General features: G+C 44.5%; 1 protein-coding gene across 3 annotated transcripts in view; it reads left to right on the top strand.

The window, feature by feature from the left end:
* STK10 (serine/threonine kinase 10) overlaps nucleotides 1-20,803 on the top strand; it is a 63,234-nt gene extending 42,431 nt beyond the window's left edge. For all 3 annotated transcript variants that reach the window (XM_083489663.1, XM_083489665.1, XM_083489664.1), the window contains 13 exons: nucleotides 566-647; nucleotides 3,098-3,232; nucleotides 5,326-5,910; nucleotides 6,298-6,428; nucleotides 7,782-7,905; nucleotides 10,917-11,096; nucleotides 11,787-11,879; nucleotides 12,067-12,196; nucleotides 13,664-13,788; nucleotides 14,759-14,947; nucleotides 15,844-15,969; nucleotides 16,534-16,647; nucleotides 17,663-20,803. In XM_083489663.1, coding sequence (XP_083345789.1) covers nucleotides 566-647; nucleotides 3,098-3,232; nucleotides 5,326-5,910; nucleotides 6,298-6,428; nucleotides 7,782-7,905; nucleotides 10,917-11,096; nucleotides 11,787-11,879; nucleotides 12,067-12,196; nucleotides 13,664-13,788; nucleotides 14,759-14,947; nucleotides 15,844-15,969; nucleotides 16,534-16,647; nucleotides 17,663-17,803 — 2,155 coding nt within the window. In that variant the 3' untranslated portion in view covers nucleotides 17,804-20,803. The remainder of the gene's footprint in view (nucleotides 1-565; nucleotides 648-3,097; nucleotides 3,233-5,325; nucleotides 5,911-6,297; nucleotides 6,429-7,781; nucleotides 7,906-10,916; nucleotides 11,097-11,786; nucleotides 11,880-12,066; nucleotides 12,197-13,663; nucleotides 13,789-14,758; nucleotides 14,948-15,843; nucleotides 15,970-16,533; nucleotides 16,648-17,662) is intronic.
* Nucleotides 20,804-21,275: the final 472 nt, after the last annotated feature.

The following is a 21,275-nucleotide window of genomic DNA, read 5'->3' on the forward strand; positions in this document are numbered from 1 at the left end:
AGGATCACATTCAATGAAAATCACTGGGTGGTAGCTTCCATGGATAAACTTGCTTGTGACACAGTTTCTGCAGTCGTGTGTAGAAACTGCCAACAAGTTCTTTGTCCTGGCTTTACATAGAAGACAACATTGGATGGGAAAGCGGGGGGGCAGGACGATGTTATTATCGCTTGCCTGACAGAAGGCTTTGTATTAACACGAGCTCAAGCGTACAATTGTCCTCATGTGAGCTTGCTAACATTTGGGCTTTTTGGCATGAATTGAGAAATAGAGTGACAGCATGTAACTTGCTTCTGAACAGCTGTTGCTCCGGAGCTTTAAAGGGAAGTGCTAAATCTGTAATTAACCAGGCAACATTTCTGCGTATTCAGAAAATGTTATTGTTTTTAGTATGTTTGTGCTGCTTTGTCTCAGTAGCTCTTCCTTTCAACCCATTAGGGCTAAGTGAACAATAATTTGTGGCGATAATCCTGGGAATATAATTGATGTGGGCTGTGGGGTGCTTGGAACCATTTCCTCCCTTCTGAAGTTCTAGCCAACTCTGTTTGTTTCTTTGTGCATAAAGGTCTCCAGAATTTAATGACTTCCTGAAGACTGCGCTTGATAAGAACCCCGAGACACGTCCAACTGCGGCACAATTGCTGGAGGTAAGTGCAGGATCCCCAGTCAATAAATGCATAAAATAGATACATACATGAGCAGCTGCTTGCAGGTTGGTAGCCCACGTAGTGCAAACTTGTTTTTGGTGTGCTGATGCATAGAAAAGTTGAGCCTGTCTGCTGTAATTGTGGCTCCTAACTGGACACAAACTATACCACTATTAGAAGGTATAGCAGTGCAAATTTGACTGCCAGTGCTGACTGCTCAGCCGCCCCTTACTTTTACTGGGCCTTCCAGTTGCTTCCACCTACCCACCCTCTTACTTGACTCCAGTGTAAAAAAGGTGAATGTAATTTTCTAGCAACACTCATACAGCAGCCACCATTCCTAGATACTTCTTTATTTTGGAAAATTCTCCTTGGCCACTTTAGAACCATGCATAGCATTTGTGTGTATTTTTTCAGTTTCTGTCCAAATGGTTATGCTTTACTATGAGCCTTTGGTTAAAAAGGAAAAGTTGTCTAATCAATAGTTGGAGGAGAGGGAGTCTGCATCTAATGTGGGTTGTTGGAAGAGTTCTGAGTATTGACTCCATGAAACAGAGAGGAAATTGGCAGTACTGTATTGTCAACCAGGGGACGATTTCTTAATGAAGTTTGGGGCCAGTTCGCATGCTTACTTGGTTGGATGACCCTCTTTCTGTGGTGCTAGGAAGTAGATGTGCACACACATCTCTGCACTATGCATGTAATGGCACAGGTGACTTGTCTGCTGCACATGGAGGTCCAAGTCTGGAGTTTATTCCTCTCCAGGAGGAAGAACAGAAAGCATAATGGGAATTGGGGATGCTCATGGAGCACATGTGTCATACATTAACAGTGCAGTCCTATGAATATCTCCTCTGAAATGAGCCTCGTGGAGTTCAGTGGTGCTTCCTCCCAGGTTAGTGTTAAGGACAATGCAGCCTCATATGGCAATTACAGCAGCCTCATAACCTGTGCAGTGTAGGCCTGCAATGTGCCTTTTCCTCTGTGACGGCAAGATTAAAGTCGAATGAGAGTAAATATTCTCCTTAGTTTGTATAGTGGGTTTTTGCACTGTCGCCAGGTATGTTTGTATTTATGCAAGCCATCTTGGTACAGAGCACATGGGGCTCATAAGGACCAGGTCACACGTTCCTTTCAGCTGCTTGAGTTGCTCATGGGAACACTGTTCTTGTGTAAGCATTGTAATGGGGTCTGGGGGCTTATGGCTATCAAGCTGTAACAACTTCCATGTTCAAGAACATTAATATCGAAGGCCCTTCTGCACAGCCCATTTAGAGCAGTATCATGCCACTTTAAGCAGTCATGCTTTCCCAAAGGATCCTGTGAAGTGAAGTTTGTTAAGGGTGCTGAAAGTTGTTAGGAGAGCACTACTCACCTCTCAGAGCTCCCTGGGAAGATGGGTTGATGTTTATCTACTCTCTGAATTGCAGCTCTGAGATAGGAACAGGGATCTCTTAATAACTTTCAGGACTCTTAACAAACTACAGTTCCCATGGTTCTTTGGGAGATGCTATGACTCTTCAAAGTGTCACAGTACAGCTTTCAGTCAAATCAATCAGTTTATTTGTATGCTGCCTTTCCAAAGTTAACACCATGCTCAAGGAAGCTTACAACATATTTTTAAAAAATTGCATAGCTACAAACATAACAAAAGTAGTCATAAACACAAAGCAACAAAAGTGCACAACCAAACTGAACAATTTCCACATAGATCGTAAGATACAAAATAAAGATACAAAAAAAATTAACAGCAACAGCCCCCCGCAAAAAAAACCCACCCTATACAAATACCCCAGGCCAAGATTCTGTTCACCAGCCTCAGCTTTTGTAGCTGGAGTCAGTCAGGGCCTCGCCCTCCCTGGTCATGTGGGAAAAGACCTGCAAGGCTGGGAGGGAGCAGGTCTTCCAGGACTTACAGCCAATTGCTGCTCCATGGATTGGATGTGACCCATGAGGATACATTTTTGTCTGCCTCACTGCAATCCTGCTCAGTTTTAATCAAGGTGTTTTGAAACTCTTCCCCCATAGTTTCACCTGCGAGGGAAAAATAGAGAATTGTTCCCCACAGAGACAAGTATTCCACATCTTTGCATTTTTTTCTACTTGGGTAGTAGTTTTCTCCAACTATCTAAACACAACTGTGCCACAAACTTAGCTGAGCCCTCACAATACATGCAGGGGTCGAATTGCATTACAAAATGCCCTTCTGGTCCCTTTATTGCTTTCTGGAGAGACTGTTTTGCTCCCAAGAATACTGCCTGTGGTTTAGCATGTCCATTTCAAAGCTAGAGAGGATGCAGACTGCCCATAGCACTTGTATGAGAGATTACATTGCTTGTGAGTCTACTTGCATGAATGAATTTGGGCAGGGTGAGGGGAGCAGCTGAAAGTGCATGACTTGGGTTGCAGGATTATTCATTCCAATATGGTCACACGTTCTTGGTTTTCAGCATCCTTTTGTCAGCAAGGTCACTACTAACAGAGCCCTACGTGAGCTTGTGGCTGAGGCAAAGGCTGAAGTGATGGAGGAAATTGAAGACAATAGAGAGGAAGGAGAAGAGGATGACTCACCAGAATGTGCATCTGTAAGTTTCGTTCTTTCTGTCGTCTTTCATTCTATCTATCCTGCTGCATGAAGGAAATGCATCTTTTTAAGAAGGAAGGCAAACCCCAACACCTGCGGGAATACACAAAATGCTTATATTTTTCAAAAAGCTTTCACAACGAAAGCTAGCTAGATACAGAAAAGTCAACTGAGGACCACCTTTGACCTCTGCATTGACTGTGTTTTTCTCGGGATGGGGGTGGGGAGCCACTTTGTTGTTTCTCATGCAGGTGGACAGGAAAAATGCCTCCTTGGTTGGGGAGCGATTCCTCCTCACGCAGCAGCCAACAAGCCCTGGAAACAATGTGATGGGCAGAAAGCCAGTCCCTTCGCTTTCCTCTTGTGAGAGAAGTCTCCTAAGTTAATGCTGAATGTGTCTCTTCATGTGTAACACTCACTATATGGCTAAAACGGCCACATGAGAAGATGTTGTCCGCTGCCTCCTTTGCCCCAAGGAAAATCTCCCTGTGCCACTTGGGACTAAAAATGTGTTCTATGCCCTGGATCCTGGTGGCTGGTATTGGGCTGCAGTGGTATTGGGCTGGGTGCAAATAGGAGGCTATAGGAGAAGTTGTATTTCTGTATTTCTGTGTGTGTGTGTGTGTGTGTGTGTGTGTGTGTGTGTGTGTTTGTTCGTTCATTCATGGAAGCAGGTCAGAAACAACTGGCAAGATTAAATATGTTGTTGATGGCTGATGCCAGGGTTCCAATCTAAAAGAGGTCTGTTCTGTCCCAGGGCAAGGGATGTGGGGGGCATGTTCCTTATCCTACATGGAACTTTTCTGTGGAGAAAATGATGAAACTGCTTCAGGCACAACGCCGTTCCCTGGAGCTTGACAAACCAGACTTTGGAGTTTTTGCAGACTTCCTTCGATTGTCTAGGACTTGGACAGAAAATAGACAAAGTTTCAAGGGGGTAGTTGAAATCGCCAAGAGAGGTGCGTTTTCAACATTCATGAAAACAAACCGAAAAGTCTTCTCATGGAAGCTCTAGTTGTCGGAGCAGAGTCACTGCTCTGTGTCCTACATCTGTACCCCAACCCATTGTTCCCTTAAACTCAAGCACCTGGTGCCAGTCCTGAGAAAGAAGTTAAGGAGTGCTTCCTCTCTGACTGAAGCTTCAATTAGGAAATGCAAGCCTGGCTCCTCAAGGGAGGTGGGGGCGTTGAGGACAAGTGGCTGTGTGTTTCCTTCTCCCTCCCAACTCTGGAACTACCTTTAGAAGTGGGAAGAGCAACACAACTGCTGTCCCTGAGGGGGTCCTCATCTGTGGAGGCTGAGGACTCAGTGTCAAGAATTGCGGGCAGGTCTTCTTCACTCCTCCTTCCACTCAACCCCCAAGATGTAAGGGGGAGAGTAGAAGTCTTCAAGTGTTGCTTAAAGAGCTCCCAGAGAATCCAGCAGGAAAGAGTTTCCTAAGAGACGACACTCATGACAAATTTTCAGAGCTTGTTGATAGTACTTGTTTTTTCTGCCAGTTTTATTCATGAGTTTTTATCTTCTAGCTTTTTAATTATGTAAACTGCTCTGCAACCAGTTCCGCTCTGGTGAAGGATAGCATATAATATACAGTATTTTTTGCTCTATAAGACTCACTTTTTCCCTCCCAAAAAATAAGGGGAAATGTGTGTGCGTCTTATGGAGCGAATGCAGGCTGCGCAGCTATCCCAGAAGCCAGAACAGCAAGAGGGATCGCTGCGCAGTGATCCCTCTTGCTGTTCTGGCTTCTGAGATTCAGAATATTATTGTTTCTTGTTTTCCTCCTCCAAAAACTAGGTGTGTCTTATGGTCTGGTGCGTCTTATAGAGCAAAAAATACGGTATTGTTTAAATCAATTATTTGAAATAAAACAAAAAGTAGAAGACAAAAGATCTGCTAGTTCAAGGTTTCAATGGTCTCCTTACACTACAAATATTCAGAGGCAGAGGACATTTTAGTCTTGTTTCTTTAAAAAAAAAAAAAACCCAGTACATTTCTCAATGCATATGTTCGGTATTTGACTTCTCAGTTAAGTTTTTTAAGGAGAACGAAGTCAAAATTTATGACCTTTCTTTTTCCCTTTTCTTTACTCAGCCCCTTGATGCTAATAAGAGGGACTCTTCTGTGCCAAGCCAGCTAAGTTTGCAAAAAGAGAAGTCTCCAGAAAACGGCTTGTCACTTGTGGCCAATGGACCCATGTTGCCTCTACAGCAAGTCACTGAAGCCATAAATGGGAAGGGCAACAAGGTTTCAAAGGAAGTGGCTAGCGACGAAAAGCCAGGCAAACACAACAGCAGTACAAACTTGTCTGGAATTGCGGATTGCACAGATGAAGCCAGTGCCAAAGAAAAGCCAGACACCAGCCCCCAGTTGCTGCAACTCAACAAGAACGTTAAGCCAGTCGAGAACAGCAGTCTTGTCTACCAAAATAAGGACACTGAGCCAGTAAGCAAAGATGATTCCAATGTGGGAAGCCGGCCAGAGAGCAGCCTCCTTGAGACGCCGGTTGAAGAAAAGCTCCCCAATGGGAGTTTGAGTTCTTCCTCTCAGTTTGAGGATGGCAGCTCCAAGCAGGACTCTGATTCAGGTAGCACCTCTGCCTCAGAGAGCATGGACCTCAGTATCTCCTTGTCTACCGACCTGTCCCTGAACAGAGGCAGCGGGTCCCTCTCTCTTAAGGTAAGAATTTGGGCTCAACAAGTGGGTTTTGTGTAGCATGGAAACCAGGCTTCACTCAGCAAACCTTTGAGCAAGATGTCTCTCTAACATTCTCCAACGAACTGATTCTATCAAGGGGTCAGGACACAAAATTTACTCCTACATGAGATAGCTGATTCTTAAAGTCTCTCCTGAGTTATCTTCCTTGAAGAGTCTGATAAAACCATTATTGGGCAGGTGGTGATAAATCTGAATGTTGTAATATATCCTAGTCCCCCTGTGATTGTTAGTTCCCAACTTTAGTCACCTTTGTTCTTGTTAGGCTGTGGTGTGTGTGTGTGTGTGTGTGTGTGTGTAATTTTCTTTAATGGTTGGTTCACCATAATAAACATTCGATTGATTACATAGGATGCAAAATTGCAGAAGATGACACTGAAACGGACCAGGAGATTTGTTGTGGATGGAGTAGAAGTGAGCGTCACTACCTCAAAAATCATCAGTGAGGATGAGAAGAAAGATGAAGAGATGAGATTCCTCAGGCAAGCTGAAAATCAGGGGATTTTTGTTTGGGGTGGAGATATGGGCACACCAGGCTTTCTAAGAATATAGTTTTCTCTATGCTTTTCACTTTCCCCATAGAGTTGTATGAAGTGGTAGGGAACCAGGGGACTCATCACACAATATATTTTGGGCAGTTAAAAATATAGCATGAATGCTGCAGATCTGTAAAAGCATGATCTCCTTATGAGTAACAGGGAGTTATGGCCATTTCCAGAGCCTATCTGTTTGCACAAATTAAGGTTGTTGCTATATGATGTATATAGCAGCTTGTTAGAAGTGTTTGTGAAGCTAGACCTGTTTTTGTTCTGTTGCTTTTAAGTGCCACTTCTGGTGGTTCTCCTGCTTAGTGAAGTGACTGTCTTCAAATTCATAGGTTTCCTCTCTGACATGGCAAATGGTGGACATGAGCAGTCAAGGTGCTCATCAAGGATGATGTGGACCAAAAACCTGGCAGCAGCACTGCCATATAGCTTGGTGCCAGACAGTGAACAGCCTTTATACTGCTCTGGTCTGTGGTCCAGAGCCCACAACATAGTTGTTTTTTGGCATAAAATCAATATAAATACTGACCTATGAGTTCAGGACTCTTTCTTTCTTTCTTTCTTTCTTTCTTTCTTTCTTTCTTTCTTTCTTTCTTTCTTTCTCCCTCCCTCCCTCCCTCCCTCCCTCCCTCCCTCCCTCCCTCCCTCCCTCCCTTCTTCTCTTCCCATCTCCTTTCCTGAACTAGGGGATCAATAGGGACTTCACTGTAGAAGTACAGCAGTTTCTGATAAGTGTCTAACAGCAAATTCAGGTACTTCTCTTCACAGAGCTGCAAAAGCATACTTTTCGAAAGCCTTACCTTGTTGATAGGTCTACAACCTAAACAAAATCTGACAGGTGACACCAACTTTCTAATCCTTGACTTAAAAATAATCAGGGGAGACCCACAACTATAGCTTGTAGCATTTGTCTGAGCCCACTGAGCTTCAGTCAGTGAGGTATTCTTCCTCATAGTTCATTGTGGGGCCATATTGTACGTCTATTTATTCAAAGTGTCTGTACAAGGAAGGTGAATAATTCAAGGCCAGCGGACAGGAAAGCAGCCCCTTCTCAATATCCTGCCTGAAAGGGACAAGTGGTGAGAAGTGTGGCTGTGACACAAGGAGGCAGCAACTCCTTGAAGCAACGATTCTGACACTAGGAACACTCAGTCACTGGGGTTATTTTAGTATGGATTGTGCTCCTTGTCTCCCCCTCCCTTTTTTTAGCTTCCAGAGACTGCCTGCCCTGGCAGTACAGGGAGAACTGGTCCTCCGTTCCTGAACTTCTTCTCCACTTTAATCCCACAGGCGCCAGGAGTTGCGGGAGCTGCGTCTGCTTCAGAAAGAGGAGCACCGGAACCAGACCCAGCTGACCAGCAAGCATCACCTGCAGTTGGAGCAAATGCTGAAGCGCTTTGAGCAGGAAATGCACGTACGTGGCAAAGAGAAGCCAAATTCCTCTCTCTCTTATTCAAAGATATCGGGCCGCATGCTGGTGGGAAGCAGTGGGGAGAGGAGAAACACGCCACTCACAAGGAATATATTGTATAGCCTGTTAGCCAGACTAGGCAGAAGGCTAGCCACTAGGAATGAAACTGGAGGCATGTTGATGGAATCATTAGCTTTTCCCTCCATGTGCTGGGGCTATGTGGCGAGGGGAAGGGCCATTGTAAATGGACATTTCCATCCGGTCTGGCGTTGGCTGTGTTCTGGTGCTGCTCTTGTGGCGCAAGGCCTTTTCTTTGCAGCAGTTCAACAAGAAAAGTGGTCACCTTGGATGCTGGAGAGGTCTGCTGCAATGGCCCAGCTTTTGAGGGGTCAAAAAGAAATGTTGTGGAAACAAAACAATAGGCCTTAAAACCCTATGTGAATCTTTCTCAGTTTCAAATATATTCCGCCGCCCCCTTTTTTAAAAAAAGGTGACATTTTCTTCAGGCTATTCCCCTCCCCCCCCCAATAAATACATGAGTACTTTTACATATTCTGGAGTCTTTCAGCAGAACTTGTTGATGTGGTGTTCTTTCTCTTTCTGTCAGTTCAGTGTTGATTTTAAATCTGGCCAAGAAGAAAAGTAACATCTCTGAAGCCATGTTATGGCATTCCTGCAAAGAATAGCTTAGCATAGGTTGGATGCTTCAAAGTGCGTGTTTCTTCCTGTGTGTGAAACCTGACAGGATAAGGAGACAATGCAAGATTGTCATATTTTTAATTGAGGAACAGTTTCAGCTTATTCCTGTATGCCTTCAAATTTTCTGGAAATCTTGCTGAATCAAAAATAACGAGGCACTTGCTGAAACTGCAACGCAACACATTCACAGCTATTGTGGCACTCCCCATATACGTATCCTCATATGCCTAACAATTTCCCAAACTCTCTCATGCAGGTATTCCACATTTTCATTTCAGCTTAAAAGCGAGGGCACATATTTGGGGGCTGGAGTCCTGAGTTTTCTGCAACATGTGTGCTTGTTCCATATTTTAAGTATTGCTAAAGCCAGCTCCTCCTTCCTTTCCCTTCCCAGCCCCCACGGCATACAGTTAAAAAAATGGCAAGGGGTGTACAACGGGGGTTGCAAAAGGTTATTAGGCTTTCAAGGATCTGTGCCAGTAGATTGACTGAGACTGACCTTAGGAGACCACAGGTAAACTTTTTACAGGGCTGAGCTGGGCCCCTGACAAAATCCCACACACAAGGTATCTCTAGCAATGTCATGTACTGTGCTCTGTTTAAGGGAACGTCAGACAGTGGCCCCTGTCAAACCCCAGAGAGACCCTGCTAGTCCATGTAGCCAATACTGAGCTAGAGTGACAAGTGGTGTGACTTGGTTCCTTCCCAGCCTTCCTTTAAAGTGGAGTTCAGTATGTCAGTAGCTCTGTCTGCAGCAGTTAACTATGCGACCCACACAATGCATTTTCGTTAGGACTCTGCTGTGCTTAAGCCTCAGTATGTTTGGAAAATGTTTCCATTTCTCACCCTTATGTAAGTTAAGATCTCTCTTGGGAAGAAGGCTTTCTGAAGGTGTGAATGGTTTTGGAGGAAGTGCAATAGCTACACAGGCACTGTGGTATGGAAAGTGGGGCGGGGGTGGGGAAGTATTCTCTGAACCAGAGGGAGTAGTGTCGAGTTTGCACATGCAGACTGTTCCATTATTGGGCGTTTCTTCAGCCACCCTCTCACTGAGTTGGTTTAGCCCAAATATTCTTGTAAAACTCTGCCGAAATCCTGCGCGCTGATTTCAGTCCTGTTGCTGGCAGATATTTCTCCTTCTGTGAGGAAAAGGCGGGCGAGCATTCTTTCCTGTTCTGCTTCAGCCACAGCCTGTAAGCAGATGCAGCCATCTCATCTGCTTGCTCCAGCTCATGCCCTCCAGGCATCTCTGCTGCTTAATGTGTCAGAAGGCGGTGCTGCTCAGGAGATCCAGGTGTGTGGCAGGAAAGAACATTGTCACACACACATCCAGCTCCTAGTCTGCTCCCTGCCGTATATATGTGGGGGAACTAGAAGGCTACTGCAGCTTGTTTACTATTCTCTTCCGTTTCTGTGAGGTAGCTTACACAGAGTAATATATATATATATTAAAAATATGGCATGCAAAGAAACAATATCAACAATGGAAGCAATTAAAGCAACTCACATTTCTCACAAATTAGCCTTTTTACAAATAATGTTCACAAAACCTTCAGTGTATGAACTTAATTTTTTAAAAATTGCAATGCCATCTCATAAAACATATTTTTAATCCTTTGCTTCTTCTTTAGAACAGGTATCTTCAGCTTTTTTCAGACCTGCCATTTAACCCAAAGATGCATTTGGGGACTCATTTCTTAATCTTTTCTTAATATATTTTCATGGTGGCAGTGATCCTGTTGCAAACCTCCTTGGATCAGCTCACGAACCACTAGTGGGATCCGACCCACAAGATGTAGACCGGTGATTTAGAAACTCTGGTTTGTTATTCTGGTTTCAGAATAGTGAGGCAAGCTTCCCTAGGCTTATGAGTTCCATAGGACAGAGGCCACTACCGAAAGGGCCCTGTCATGGTCTCTCACCAGTTTTATTCCATATATGGGGGGAAAGGACCATAGCCAGGTGGTAGATGATTTGCTTTGCATGCAGAATGTCCTAGGTTCAATCTCCAACATCTCCAGGTAGGTCTGGGAAAGCCCCCTGCCTGAAACGCTGTTGATGTGTGAGGTGCTCATATGGGAAGAGAGACTCCCAGGGACACACTGTCCCCAGACAATGTGCCTTCAGTATTTAGAACTGCTAATGCTCAGAGATGCAACAAGATTTGGATATGTTCAAAAAAGTTTTAAGGTGGATTCATTTTAAGTTGTGCCTTTGCACTTTGCTTTATTAATTAAATGATGAAAAATACTAACGTAGTCAAATCTCTCAACTATGTATAAGGAAGCCTGAATGTCCTCTTTGGTCTCGTACAGACAAAGAAGAAATTCTATGACACCGAACTGGAAAATCTGGAACGTCAGCAGAAGCAGCAAATTGAAAAGATGGAGCAGGACCACACGCTGCGGCGCCGTGAAGAGTCCAAGCGTATCCGCGCTGAGCAGGAACGAGATCTTGTTAAATTTCAGGAGCAGCTGAAGCAAAGGAAGAAGGAGGTAAGAGTTGACGTTGGGCCAAAATCTTGCACAGGGAAATCTTAGATTTATTTGTTGGCACTGGCCTATCTGAAAGCCCCCTCAGTCGTCCTGCTGTCATTGGCTGAGGCGCTCTCATGTCACAGACAAGCTGTGGAAGGGAAGGGAAGCTGAGGGCAGAGCTCCAAGATTTAGGGGTGCTGAAGAAAGGGAGGAGAGTGAACAGCAAAACAGAAGCTATGCAAATGCACACAGACAGACACCTGCCCATCCTCCATTGTCACAGCTCAGGGGCACATTCCATCCAGGCAAAAGCACTTGAGGAGGTGGGTAGGGGTGCAGCCAGGGCAGGGAGCGTGACCTAGACATTCCTGAGGGCCAGGTAGAGGCCAAAGGGTCACATTCTGTCCCTGGGCCCTGAGGCTTCCCTACCCTTTTTCTAAATTCACTTGTATGTAACTATTCTGCCAGGGAAGAATGTAAAAGTAAGAACCACCACCACCCAGAAACAAGAGACTTAAGAAACACTAACAGAAAAATAGGTGAGGGTGAAATGAAAGCAAATCAAAGTGATAGCATAATGTCAGCATAAAACGGGAGAATTGAAAGCCAAACCATCAGGTGACACGGCCAACGTGATAAATCACTTTTGCTCAGACTTGTTAGGAAATTGGACCAGTAAGAACTTTTGTTGGTGTCTTTCGTTTCAAGCTCAAGAGTGACATTGAGAAGCTTCCACGACAACAGCGCAAGGGGACCATGAAAACAAAGATGGAGGAGTTTGCCCAGAGAAAGCAAGTCATGGTAAGCTCTAGAGATGTTAAGTCTGTGGTGGGGCCAAGAACCATATGGACACATTTGATTCCTTGCCTCCCAGTTATCAGGATGAGGAAGCAGAATCATACCACCCATCCTGCTTCCACTCATAAGAAAAGTTTTAGGCATCATACCAATAAGAGCATCTCTTTTGCTACTGTCTCCTTTCTTCCAGGAGCAAGAGTTTGAAGCCAAACAGGCTGAGGATCTGGAACAAGCCATGAAGAATATCACCACCCAAAATCGGAAGGAGATCTGTGACAAGGAGCGAGAGTGCCTCAACAAAAAACAACAGCTTATGAGAGGTGAGAGGGTGTCGTCGCCCCCCCCCCCAAAAAAAAAGTGGGGAGGAGATTTCTCTAACTTGGTGCCCTCCAGATGTTGATGGACTACAGCTCCCATTAGTCAGGCATGCTGGGGCTGATGGGGATGGGATTCAAAACACCCTCAAGACACCAGGTGGGGTGAGTTTCCTCCAAGGAGAGTTATTGACATAACTATAAGTGAGCAGGTAAGATAGCGCCAAAGACAGTAGCAAAAAGCATTCCACGTTCTGTCAAAGCGTTCAATAGTAGTAATATTAACGAACGATGTAATTTGGAAAGGGTAGCCAATCAGTCTCAAGTTGCAGTTTTTCCCAATAGCTTATAGCCACAATACAGCCTTGGAAGGGGGAAAGAGGGTATAGCCCTTTTCCCTTAACTGCAAGGATTCTCTAGCCGCCTTTCTGCCCCTTCCGCATCCTTCTTTCATGCCTTCTGCACCTACTGCCCAAAGAAATTCCTGTCTTTATTATCATCTCACCCCTCAAGTATAGACCTGGCAGCACAAGGAGTTACAGGAGTATAAATGACGTAAAGGGACAATGACTGAGCCTGGGGTCAGACTTCATTAAGTCCAGGGTGGTCCAACATGCGATCCAAGGGCCTCATGCTGCCCACGATGCCTTTTTGGGTGGCTCTCAGGCAGCCTTCATGCTGCCTTCACGTTGCCTTCCCAAAGCTAGGCAAGTGATGTGCTGGGCTTTCGGAAGGAGACGTGAGGGCTCTGGCAGGGTCTTGGAGTCCTCCTACCTCCTTACCAAAACCTGGCTAGCACTTTCCCAGCTTTGAGGAGGTGGGGGACACCAAATGTTGGCCTCCCCCCATGTGACAAGGCAGTGTGCAGTCTATGGGTTCCATAGTAATCTTGTGGCCCACTTGGTATGAAAAGCTAGACCGCCCTGCTAGTCTGTGCTTCTTTTTCTCTTTCTTGCATACTATCCTCTCCCTTCCTTGGTCAGCTTATCCTACAGTTTTGCCTTGAGTATTTGGTTAGGCTGAGGTGGTGGTTGTGCTTGGAAAGGGAAGTGACTGGATTCTCCAGTGGAGGATGGTCCATTAGGGCGAGTGGGGAATAGCTCTGCCCACCTTATTTGACCCTCAACCAGCCTCCACCTTCTTGCCTTCTCGCTGGCAACCAGTCCAGGAAGTGGCATTGCCAGTCATCTTCCTCCTCAGTATCAGTGTTGCCGTTGTAGAATTTGGCAGGGAGGAGGATGGGAATACAACTAGAATTGCTTGGCCTGCTCTGCATGTCTTTGGCTCTAGCTTCATTTGCTGTGGGTCTTGCTGCCTTCTGCCCTACTGCTCCCCATGGGCACCAGCCACCATTGGGAAGTGCCTTTACCTCCTGGAATCGCATGTGATTCATAACTTCTTTGCCTATTCCCCCCCCCCCCCCCGGTGGTAAAGTGTGTAATGACCATATGCCATTTTATACCTATTTCTCAGATCGGGAAGCTACCATCTGGGATCTGGAAGAGCACCACCTACAGGAGAAACACCAGCTTATTAAGCAACAGCTGAAAGACCAGTATTTCCTCCAGAGGCATGAACTGCTCCGGAAACACGAGAAGGTAGCAGAGTTTCAGTCTGATTTATTTTCTTTAATGACTCTAATGCTTCCTACGGATGAGCAAGGTGTGGAGTTGCTGTGAAAGAATTGACCTCAGCAGATTTACAGAAAATGGCCTCCCTGTTGCTTGCTTGCATTGGGTGTGAGTACTGCGTATATTTAACCATAGTCAGTGCAGTCAAACGTGGAAAGTCTGGAGATGGAATAACGGTGGTCAGTTATAGGAGTACAGTTTTGTGCTTATAGACTCATAGAATTGTAGAGTTGAATGGAACCCAAAGGATCATCTAGATCAGTGTTTCCCAACCTTGGGTCTCCAGCTGTTTTCTGACTACAATTCCCATAATCCCTGACCACTGGTCTGGCTAGCTAGAGATGATGGGAGTTGTAGTCCAAGAACAGCTAAAGACCCAAGACTAGGAAACACTGATGTAGACCAACTCCCAGCAATGCAGGAATCGCAGCTGAAAAATCCCCGACAGATGACAATCCAACCTCTGTTTACAAACCTCCAATGAAGAAGAGTCCACCACTTACTTTAGGCCAGCCTTCACCATTTTGGTGCCCTCAAATGTTTTGGACTACAACTGTCATCAACCCAGGCCAGCACAGCCTCTCTCTCATGCAATTGGTTTGTTTGTGTGAGTGAGTGAGTGAGTGAGTGAGTGAGTGAGTGAGTGAGTGAGTGTGCTTCAATAGGACCAATGTCAAAATATTCTTGCCATAGTGTCTGTTGCATTTCCATCAGCTTTTATCTGACTGAGCCCCTGGAGTAAGCCATGGTGAATCTTCATAGAAGTGGCTTTGTTTTCCTTAAACTAAACCTGCACTATCTTTGTCTGTCCCCTTTGTGGTCTGTTGAATATTACCCTGGGCAAATATCCAATGTCACCATTCGCTTTGACTCTAAACTTGCAACATTTATTGTATTGACTTACCCCCCCAACCCTGGGCTGCCGTTGCTATTCCAGGAGCGTGAGCAAATGCAACGGTATAACCAGCGAATGATGGAGCAGCTGAAAATTCGGCAGCAGCAAGAGAAAGGCCGTCTCCCCAAAATTCAGAGGAGCGAAGGGAAGACCCGCATGGCCATGTATAAGAAGAGCCTCCATATCAGCTCCAGTGGAAGCGCCTCAGAACAGAGGGAGAAGATAAAACAGGTGAAGGATAGCACTAGAACCCTTGACGGAAGGATTCGATTTGTGGCGCTTGCATTCATTCATTCATTCATTCATCCATCCATCCATCTATAGATGGATCTCCAATGAGGTCAAGGTAGCACACACAATTTCCGCCCCCCCCCCCACTCATTAGTTAACCGCCACAACAAACCTGTGAGGTAGGTTAGGCTGAGAGGCAGTGACACTGCATTTGGATTCCTGCAAGCGACGACTGTTAATCATAGAATTGCAGAGTTGGAAGGGATGACGAGGATCGTCTAGTCCAACTCCCTGCAATACAGGAATCTTTCACCCAATGTGGAAAGGAGGATTGTAGACTATACATGGAGGGTCCCTTGTTCAACAGCATGTACTTCCAGAAGCCACTAGTCCAGGCTGCTGACAGATATTTGCTCAGTTCCATCTGATATCACTGACGTTTTAAGCTCCAGTGCTATATAAAGCACAAGTTAATACTGCCAGAAGGTTTCAGACAGTGGGTAGCTCAAGAAACCTTCCTGCAACACCTGTTAATGGTTTCATGGAAGGGTGGGAAGGTCATAGCTATGCCCCCTGCGTTGCTCTGGCACCTGTGGTGCAACCAATACAAGGTGCCGTGGAATCAGATCATATTGTGCTCACACCAACAGATATCAAAGGAGTACATGTATTTGAGGGTCCTACTCCTAGCGCAGAAGCTGAGAGGGGGCATTTCCCCCTGAAAATAAATTGTTCTCACATTTGTGACCCTCCATGTCTTCGTTGTGCAGCATTCTAGCTCCTGGTATATATATAAAAAATGTAGGGAGCCATGTTTAAAATTCCTGTGAACATAGCCTGGTGATTTAAAACCACAGTGAACGATGGTGATGTTGGGTTGCTCCCTTCTGTTTCAGTTTGCACAGCAGGAGGAAAAAAGGCAGAAAGCTGAGCGACTGCAGCAGCAGCAGAAACATGAGATGCAGGCGAAGGATATGAGTGCCCAGTGTGAGAGCAACATGAATGAACTCCAACAGTTACAGGTAACTTAACACCGGCTCAGCTTTACGTATGCTTGGGCGGGGTGTGGCATGCCACTAGTTTGGCTCATAGAGAAAAATCTGCCATCCATTCTGAAAAGTTGGTTCATCCTACCTGACAACAAAACCCACCCAGAAGTGGAAAATGTGCTTCAGTATTTCTTGTTTTTGCTTCTGGCATGTCGTGACATTTTGCATCCTATCTTTCCATAAAGATGGTATATATATGGAGGCTATCTCATTTAATCCTCACTGCAACCATGTGAGGTATGATAGACACGGAGAGAGTGAATTTTCCAGAGCCTCTCAATGGGGTTTGTGGCTGAGCAGCCTCTAACCATGACATTCATGAGCTCCAAATTGAGTGGATGCAAAAGTTTTCTGGAATGAGCATAGAATGAGTTGGGATTTTGTTGCTTTTGAAGTAAATCTTGTTCTTTCCTGGTCTTGGAAAGTCATGTTGGGTTTATAAATCAAGTCAGCAGGGATGCTGGGTTTGATACTGACCTTTTTGCTCTGCAGAGCTTCCCTCATTTGTTTTTCTTCTGATGTTTTAAATCTGTATAGAATGAGAAGTGCCATCTCTTGGTTGAACATGAGACCCAGAAACTGAAAGCTCTGGATGAAAACCACAATCAGAACTTGAAGGACTGGCGGGATAAGCTGAGGCCACGAAAAAAGGTGACAGCTAAAGAAAGTTGGAATAAAACTTCAAACATCATTAGCATTTGGGGGGGGGGGTGTGTGGAAATCAAAGGTTCAGTATTGAACTTTTGACTTTCAGATCAATTTGCCAAATCAAATACTCGGGGCAGGGGGAATACTTTGTGTTCATTGAAATGCTAGCAGTAATTTTTATTCCAGTCTGTATTTTTATTGGATTTAAAATTGTTTTTATATTTGAAAGTGCTTTATATGTTGTTATTGTCTGAGATGCTTCCTAAGAAGCTATTCAGAACTGCGATGAAATAAATAAACCATTTGGATTTGGAGGAGGGTTGAATTAGGACAACCTATTTCTGAAATGTTGCAAGTTTAGGTTTTTGGATTTGGTTCTCTCCCCCTCTAATTTCATCTAATTTTGTTTCATTTTTGACAACTCATGTACATAAGCCAGGGTTGGGGGAACCTCCACCCCATGGGCCAAACTTGGCCTGCCAGATCATTTTTGGGAAGCTGCACTCACCCTCCACCTGACATCATACCTGATGGGTGCATGGCTGCATGCCTTGCTTAAGAAGGGGGAAGTGGCTTCCATTCCATGGAAACTCTTCACTTCTAATGCTGCTCTTTGAACCCCCCCAAATTGGAGATTCAAAGAGTAGCATGGGGCAGCCCCAATTTTCAGAGGGTTAAGGAGTAATGAGGGTTAAGGAATAATGAGGAAAAGGGCTTTTGAATTGCCATTTGTAAACAGTCCTGTCCTGCTCTTTAAACATCAGATTTTCAGAGGTGTAAGGAGCAGCATGGGGATGTTTGCAAATGGCTATTAAACAGGGACATCAAAGTGCAGCATCATTTGACATCACTATGATGTCTGCCAGGTCTTGAGAGATTAAGACCTTTTGCCCCTCCTGGCCAGAAAGTTTTCCCCATCCCTGATGTAAACTGACAGGAATCCAGGTGGCTGAGAACAGTGAAGTGATTACAGCTTGAAGCATTTCTCCATCTGAGCTCATTTCTCTTCGCATTTCAGGCTTTGGAAGATGAACTGAATCAGAAGAAGCGAGAGCAAGAAATGTTCTTCAAACTCAGTGATGAGACCGATGGTCAGCCTTCAAGGTCGCCAAACAAGCCTGCCAAATTTGTCCCATTCAGTTCTGCAGAGGCTTCATAACCCTTGGATTAGTGGACAGAAAGGCAATCCCTACCTTTGTCCACAGAGAAGTTGACCCAAAGGACTGTCAGGGCTCCCTTTTCTCATGCACCAACTCTGATTTCCTCTTTTGTCTGAGACAACCAATGTGGCCTGAGGTCTGTTCCCCTAGAGATGAGACAGCTTCCCATTCATGTGGCCCTGGCTGGTGCTGACCAGTTGCACTTGGAGAGTTGTGGATGAGCTTCGGAAAGTAGAGCTAGTGGGGTTGTGTGCAGAGTTCACACTGCTTGCTGATCCCATTGCCCAGATCTTGGGCAGTTTTCTCTATTAACTATCTGTTGAAGGGATGAATGTTGGTGACCTAAAAGATTGTTGATGGCTGTTAAGTGCTGCTGATAAACTTGCCTGTTTCATTTTCTAACTAGTTCTCCTGTTAGGCCCAACTTGCTATGTCTATCAGTGGATCTCACTTAGCCTTTTAGTCTTAATGGTCGAACCATTTACTGCCTTGAAGCACTGGGAGTTCAACTTCACAGCTTACAAAAGACAACAAGGAATTGTTAGCTTTTATTGTGGCCTCCATCTTTGTCAGTTAAACAAAGAGCTCCTTCTCCTCTCCTCCTAGGGCCTAGAATCTAGGCCGTCCCATTGAAACTCATCAATTCCTCAGCTTGTTTTGAAGTGACCCAGCACACCACCCTGGTAACGTGTGACACAATTTCTGCCCTTTCTCAAAGTTACCACAGCCTGAAACATACAAGTGGAGTGTTTAAATCAAATCTGTCCCGAGTCAAAGGCTGACCAAAAAGGCAATGAGAAGCTTATGATCCAACTTAGAGTGCAATTCAACAGTTGCGAAGGCTGCATATACATGGTCAGCTGTGGAAATTGCTGCCCAGTTTTGGGATGTTTAACTTCGCACACCTGCCCCAATTAATAAGCCGTGCAGAGGCCCACACCGTTCAGATCCTAAAATGGTGGGTAACATAAAGGTCTGGCCTTTGCTCTTCACTTTCCCCTCCTCTTCCGTTGTGAGGCAATGGGTTTCTTTTCCCTGTGTTCATCAACAGGGAGTTCTGTCTCTCCTGCCTCCATTTCTCTCCCCAGCCCAATTGGTCCAGAAGGCAAAGCTTGTGCTCAGGTTATGGCAAGAGCTAATGGCTGCTCTTTCCAATATATTAAATAGAAGAAAAGTGCAAATGCCTTGTAGCAGCAAGTTTACAACTGGCCTAAGGTTAAAGGCATCTTGTTTTGCATCATCTCATTTGAGTTTCATAGGACATCAATTGCTAGCTTTTAGTTTTTGTTTTTTAAGGTCTACTGTATAAACTATTGGGTGTGCTGTGATTTGAGAACATGATGTTGGCCTAAACCATAATTTTGGCCAGTGTGTGTCCCTTTGCTGCTACTTTTGAGTTTGTAGCAAGCCAGAATGATTCAGGTAAGAGGAGCCCCATACAGCAGAATAGAATGTGATACATTTGAAATGCTGAAGATAATCAGCATGTCATTATCTTTAAGTCTTCCAAAGGCTGTTTTTAAACCAAAGATGTGTTACTTTCCCCTCACACCTTGCCCACTCCCCATTTCACTATTAAAATACATATTTCAGGAAATGTCAAGGCTTTTATCAGTTTCACCAATTTGCATTTCCCTAGACATTAAATCTATATTGAAGTCTTGATGCTTTGCACAGTGCAATTCACACAATCCTCCATCTGGGTCAGCTGTTTGTGGTAAATGCTTAAATTTGGTACTTCATTCAAACAAAGTCTTCACAGTTCATTGGTACTTCATTCAAACAAAGTCTTCACAGTTCATTGTGCCGTCTCAAAGCACTTAGGTTGGCAAAATGCTCCAGTGTTCCTTTTTGTGTATCACTCAGGACTTTTCCAGCACTAGCTCTGTATAGGAAATAATGCTTTTCTTTCCCTGTCTTCCTATAAAGCCATGTTGCTGTTAATGTGATTTCTGTTCTCAGAGTTAACTTGATGGAATGGAAACAGAAGTCTAGCAAATGCATCGGCTGCTGCCAGGCTGCAGTTTCACTGTCTTGTTTAAGAGACTCCGGATTCTGGATATTTTAGAGGCTAGAAAATGTGCACCCAGAAACCATGGGGTTACCGTCCTGTTCTAAATAATTGTGTTTTGAGATACTGTCAGGTGAGACAGAGAGAAACTGGAACAGAGCCTGTGAATGAATGGGTTGTGTTCTGAAAACTCAAAGATCCTAATTTTCTCCAAACCCGATAGCCAGTTTCTGTTCTAACTTTATGTCGCAAATTTTTGATAGTTTGCATTGTGCACAGGCTTGTGTATGTTGTGGACACACCCACATGCAGCTCAATCTCCTTATAAGTCAGCCAGTAGTACATCTAATTGTCTTCATCCTTGGCCAAGAAATCAAACAAGAGTTGCTAATTTTAATACTGATGCAAGTTTGTGTGTGCTTATCTTTCTTTGTGTGCCAGTCTGGTCTTGACTGCTACCAAGCGCTGCTGTAATTTTACAAAAGTGCAATATTTACCTCGTGCAGTGTTGCAAGGATGTCCTGCTCCTTTTGTGGCAAGAAAGTGTCACTTTTCTTTATTTTTCTCTTTCCCTAACCCAAACAAAACCAACTTTTTCTTTCTCTTCCTTGGCATAAATCTACAATATTTTTTACATGGGGGGACCTGATTCTTCTACCTAAAAGGGTTTTCTTTTTGGGGGAAACCACTACGATGTAAATAATCTAATAAAAATGTTACCATGGTGAGCACCTGCATTTGCGTCCTGAACACCTTGTTGTACTTGTTGCCTGTGGGTTTTGGTCAGCAGTGCTGACTTGTATTTGTACATAAATTTGGCTTGAGCGTAATGGAATTTGATTCCTGCTTACTGAGATTCAAATCACCCCACAATCAACAGCTTTCGGGCTTGGAACCAAACAAACTTTTCTTAAAATATATATTGTCTCATTTTGAGAATGTGTGCATTGAAATGTGTTGGTAATAAAGCTATTAATTCTCAAAGCTAGCTGTGACCAGCTGGAGCTGTTTTTAATTTTCTGCTGCTAAACATCCAAGAATAGCTAAAGGGTGACACTGTTTGGTGAAGAGGGAGACCTGCACTTACCGCCATCCGTCACATCATCTCCCATTTTGAATCTGCTGCCCTTCTGTTTTGATATTAGCAATTATTGAGCACCTACAGTGCCTATAAAAGCATGTGCAAAGTCTTGGGATGAAGAGCCCCGTATCATCACCTAGCCATTTATTATACAGTACATGTGCTAGATAGTGTTTTCATGTGGAAATTGCCATTGATGGGTCAGTCATCTTTGCTGAGTAGGGGTTTCACAATTCCCTCAATGCGATGGAGTTGCTGGGAATTACATGACATCGTTCTCAAAATTCTGCACATGCAGAGGGAATATTGTGTTGAATATTGTGCTTCCGAGGTCAAAGAAACCATTAGATGCTGTTGACATGGCCCTCAAGTAGATTGT

Source organism: Podarcis liolepis (genome assembly GCF_965112155.1).
Source record: "Podarcis liolepis genome assembly, chromosome: 2".
Lineage (NCBI taxonomy): Eukaryota > Metazoa > Chordata > Lepidosauria > Squamata > Lacertidae > Podarcis > Podarcis liolepis.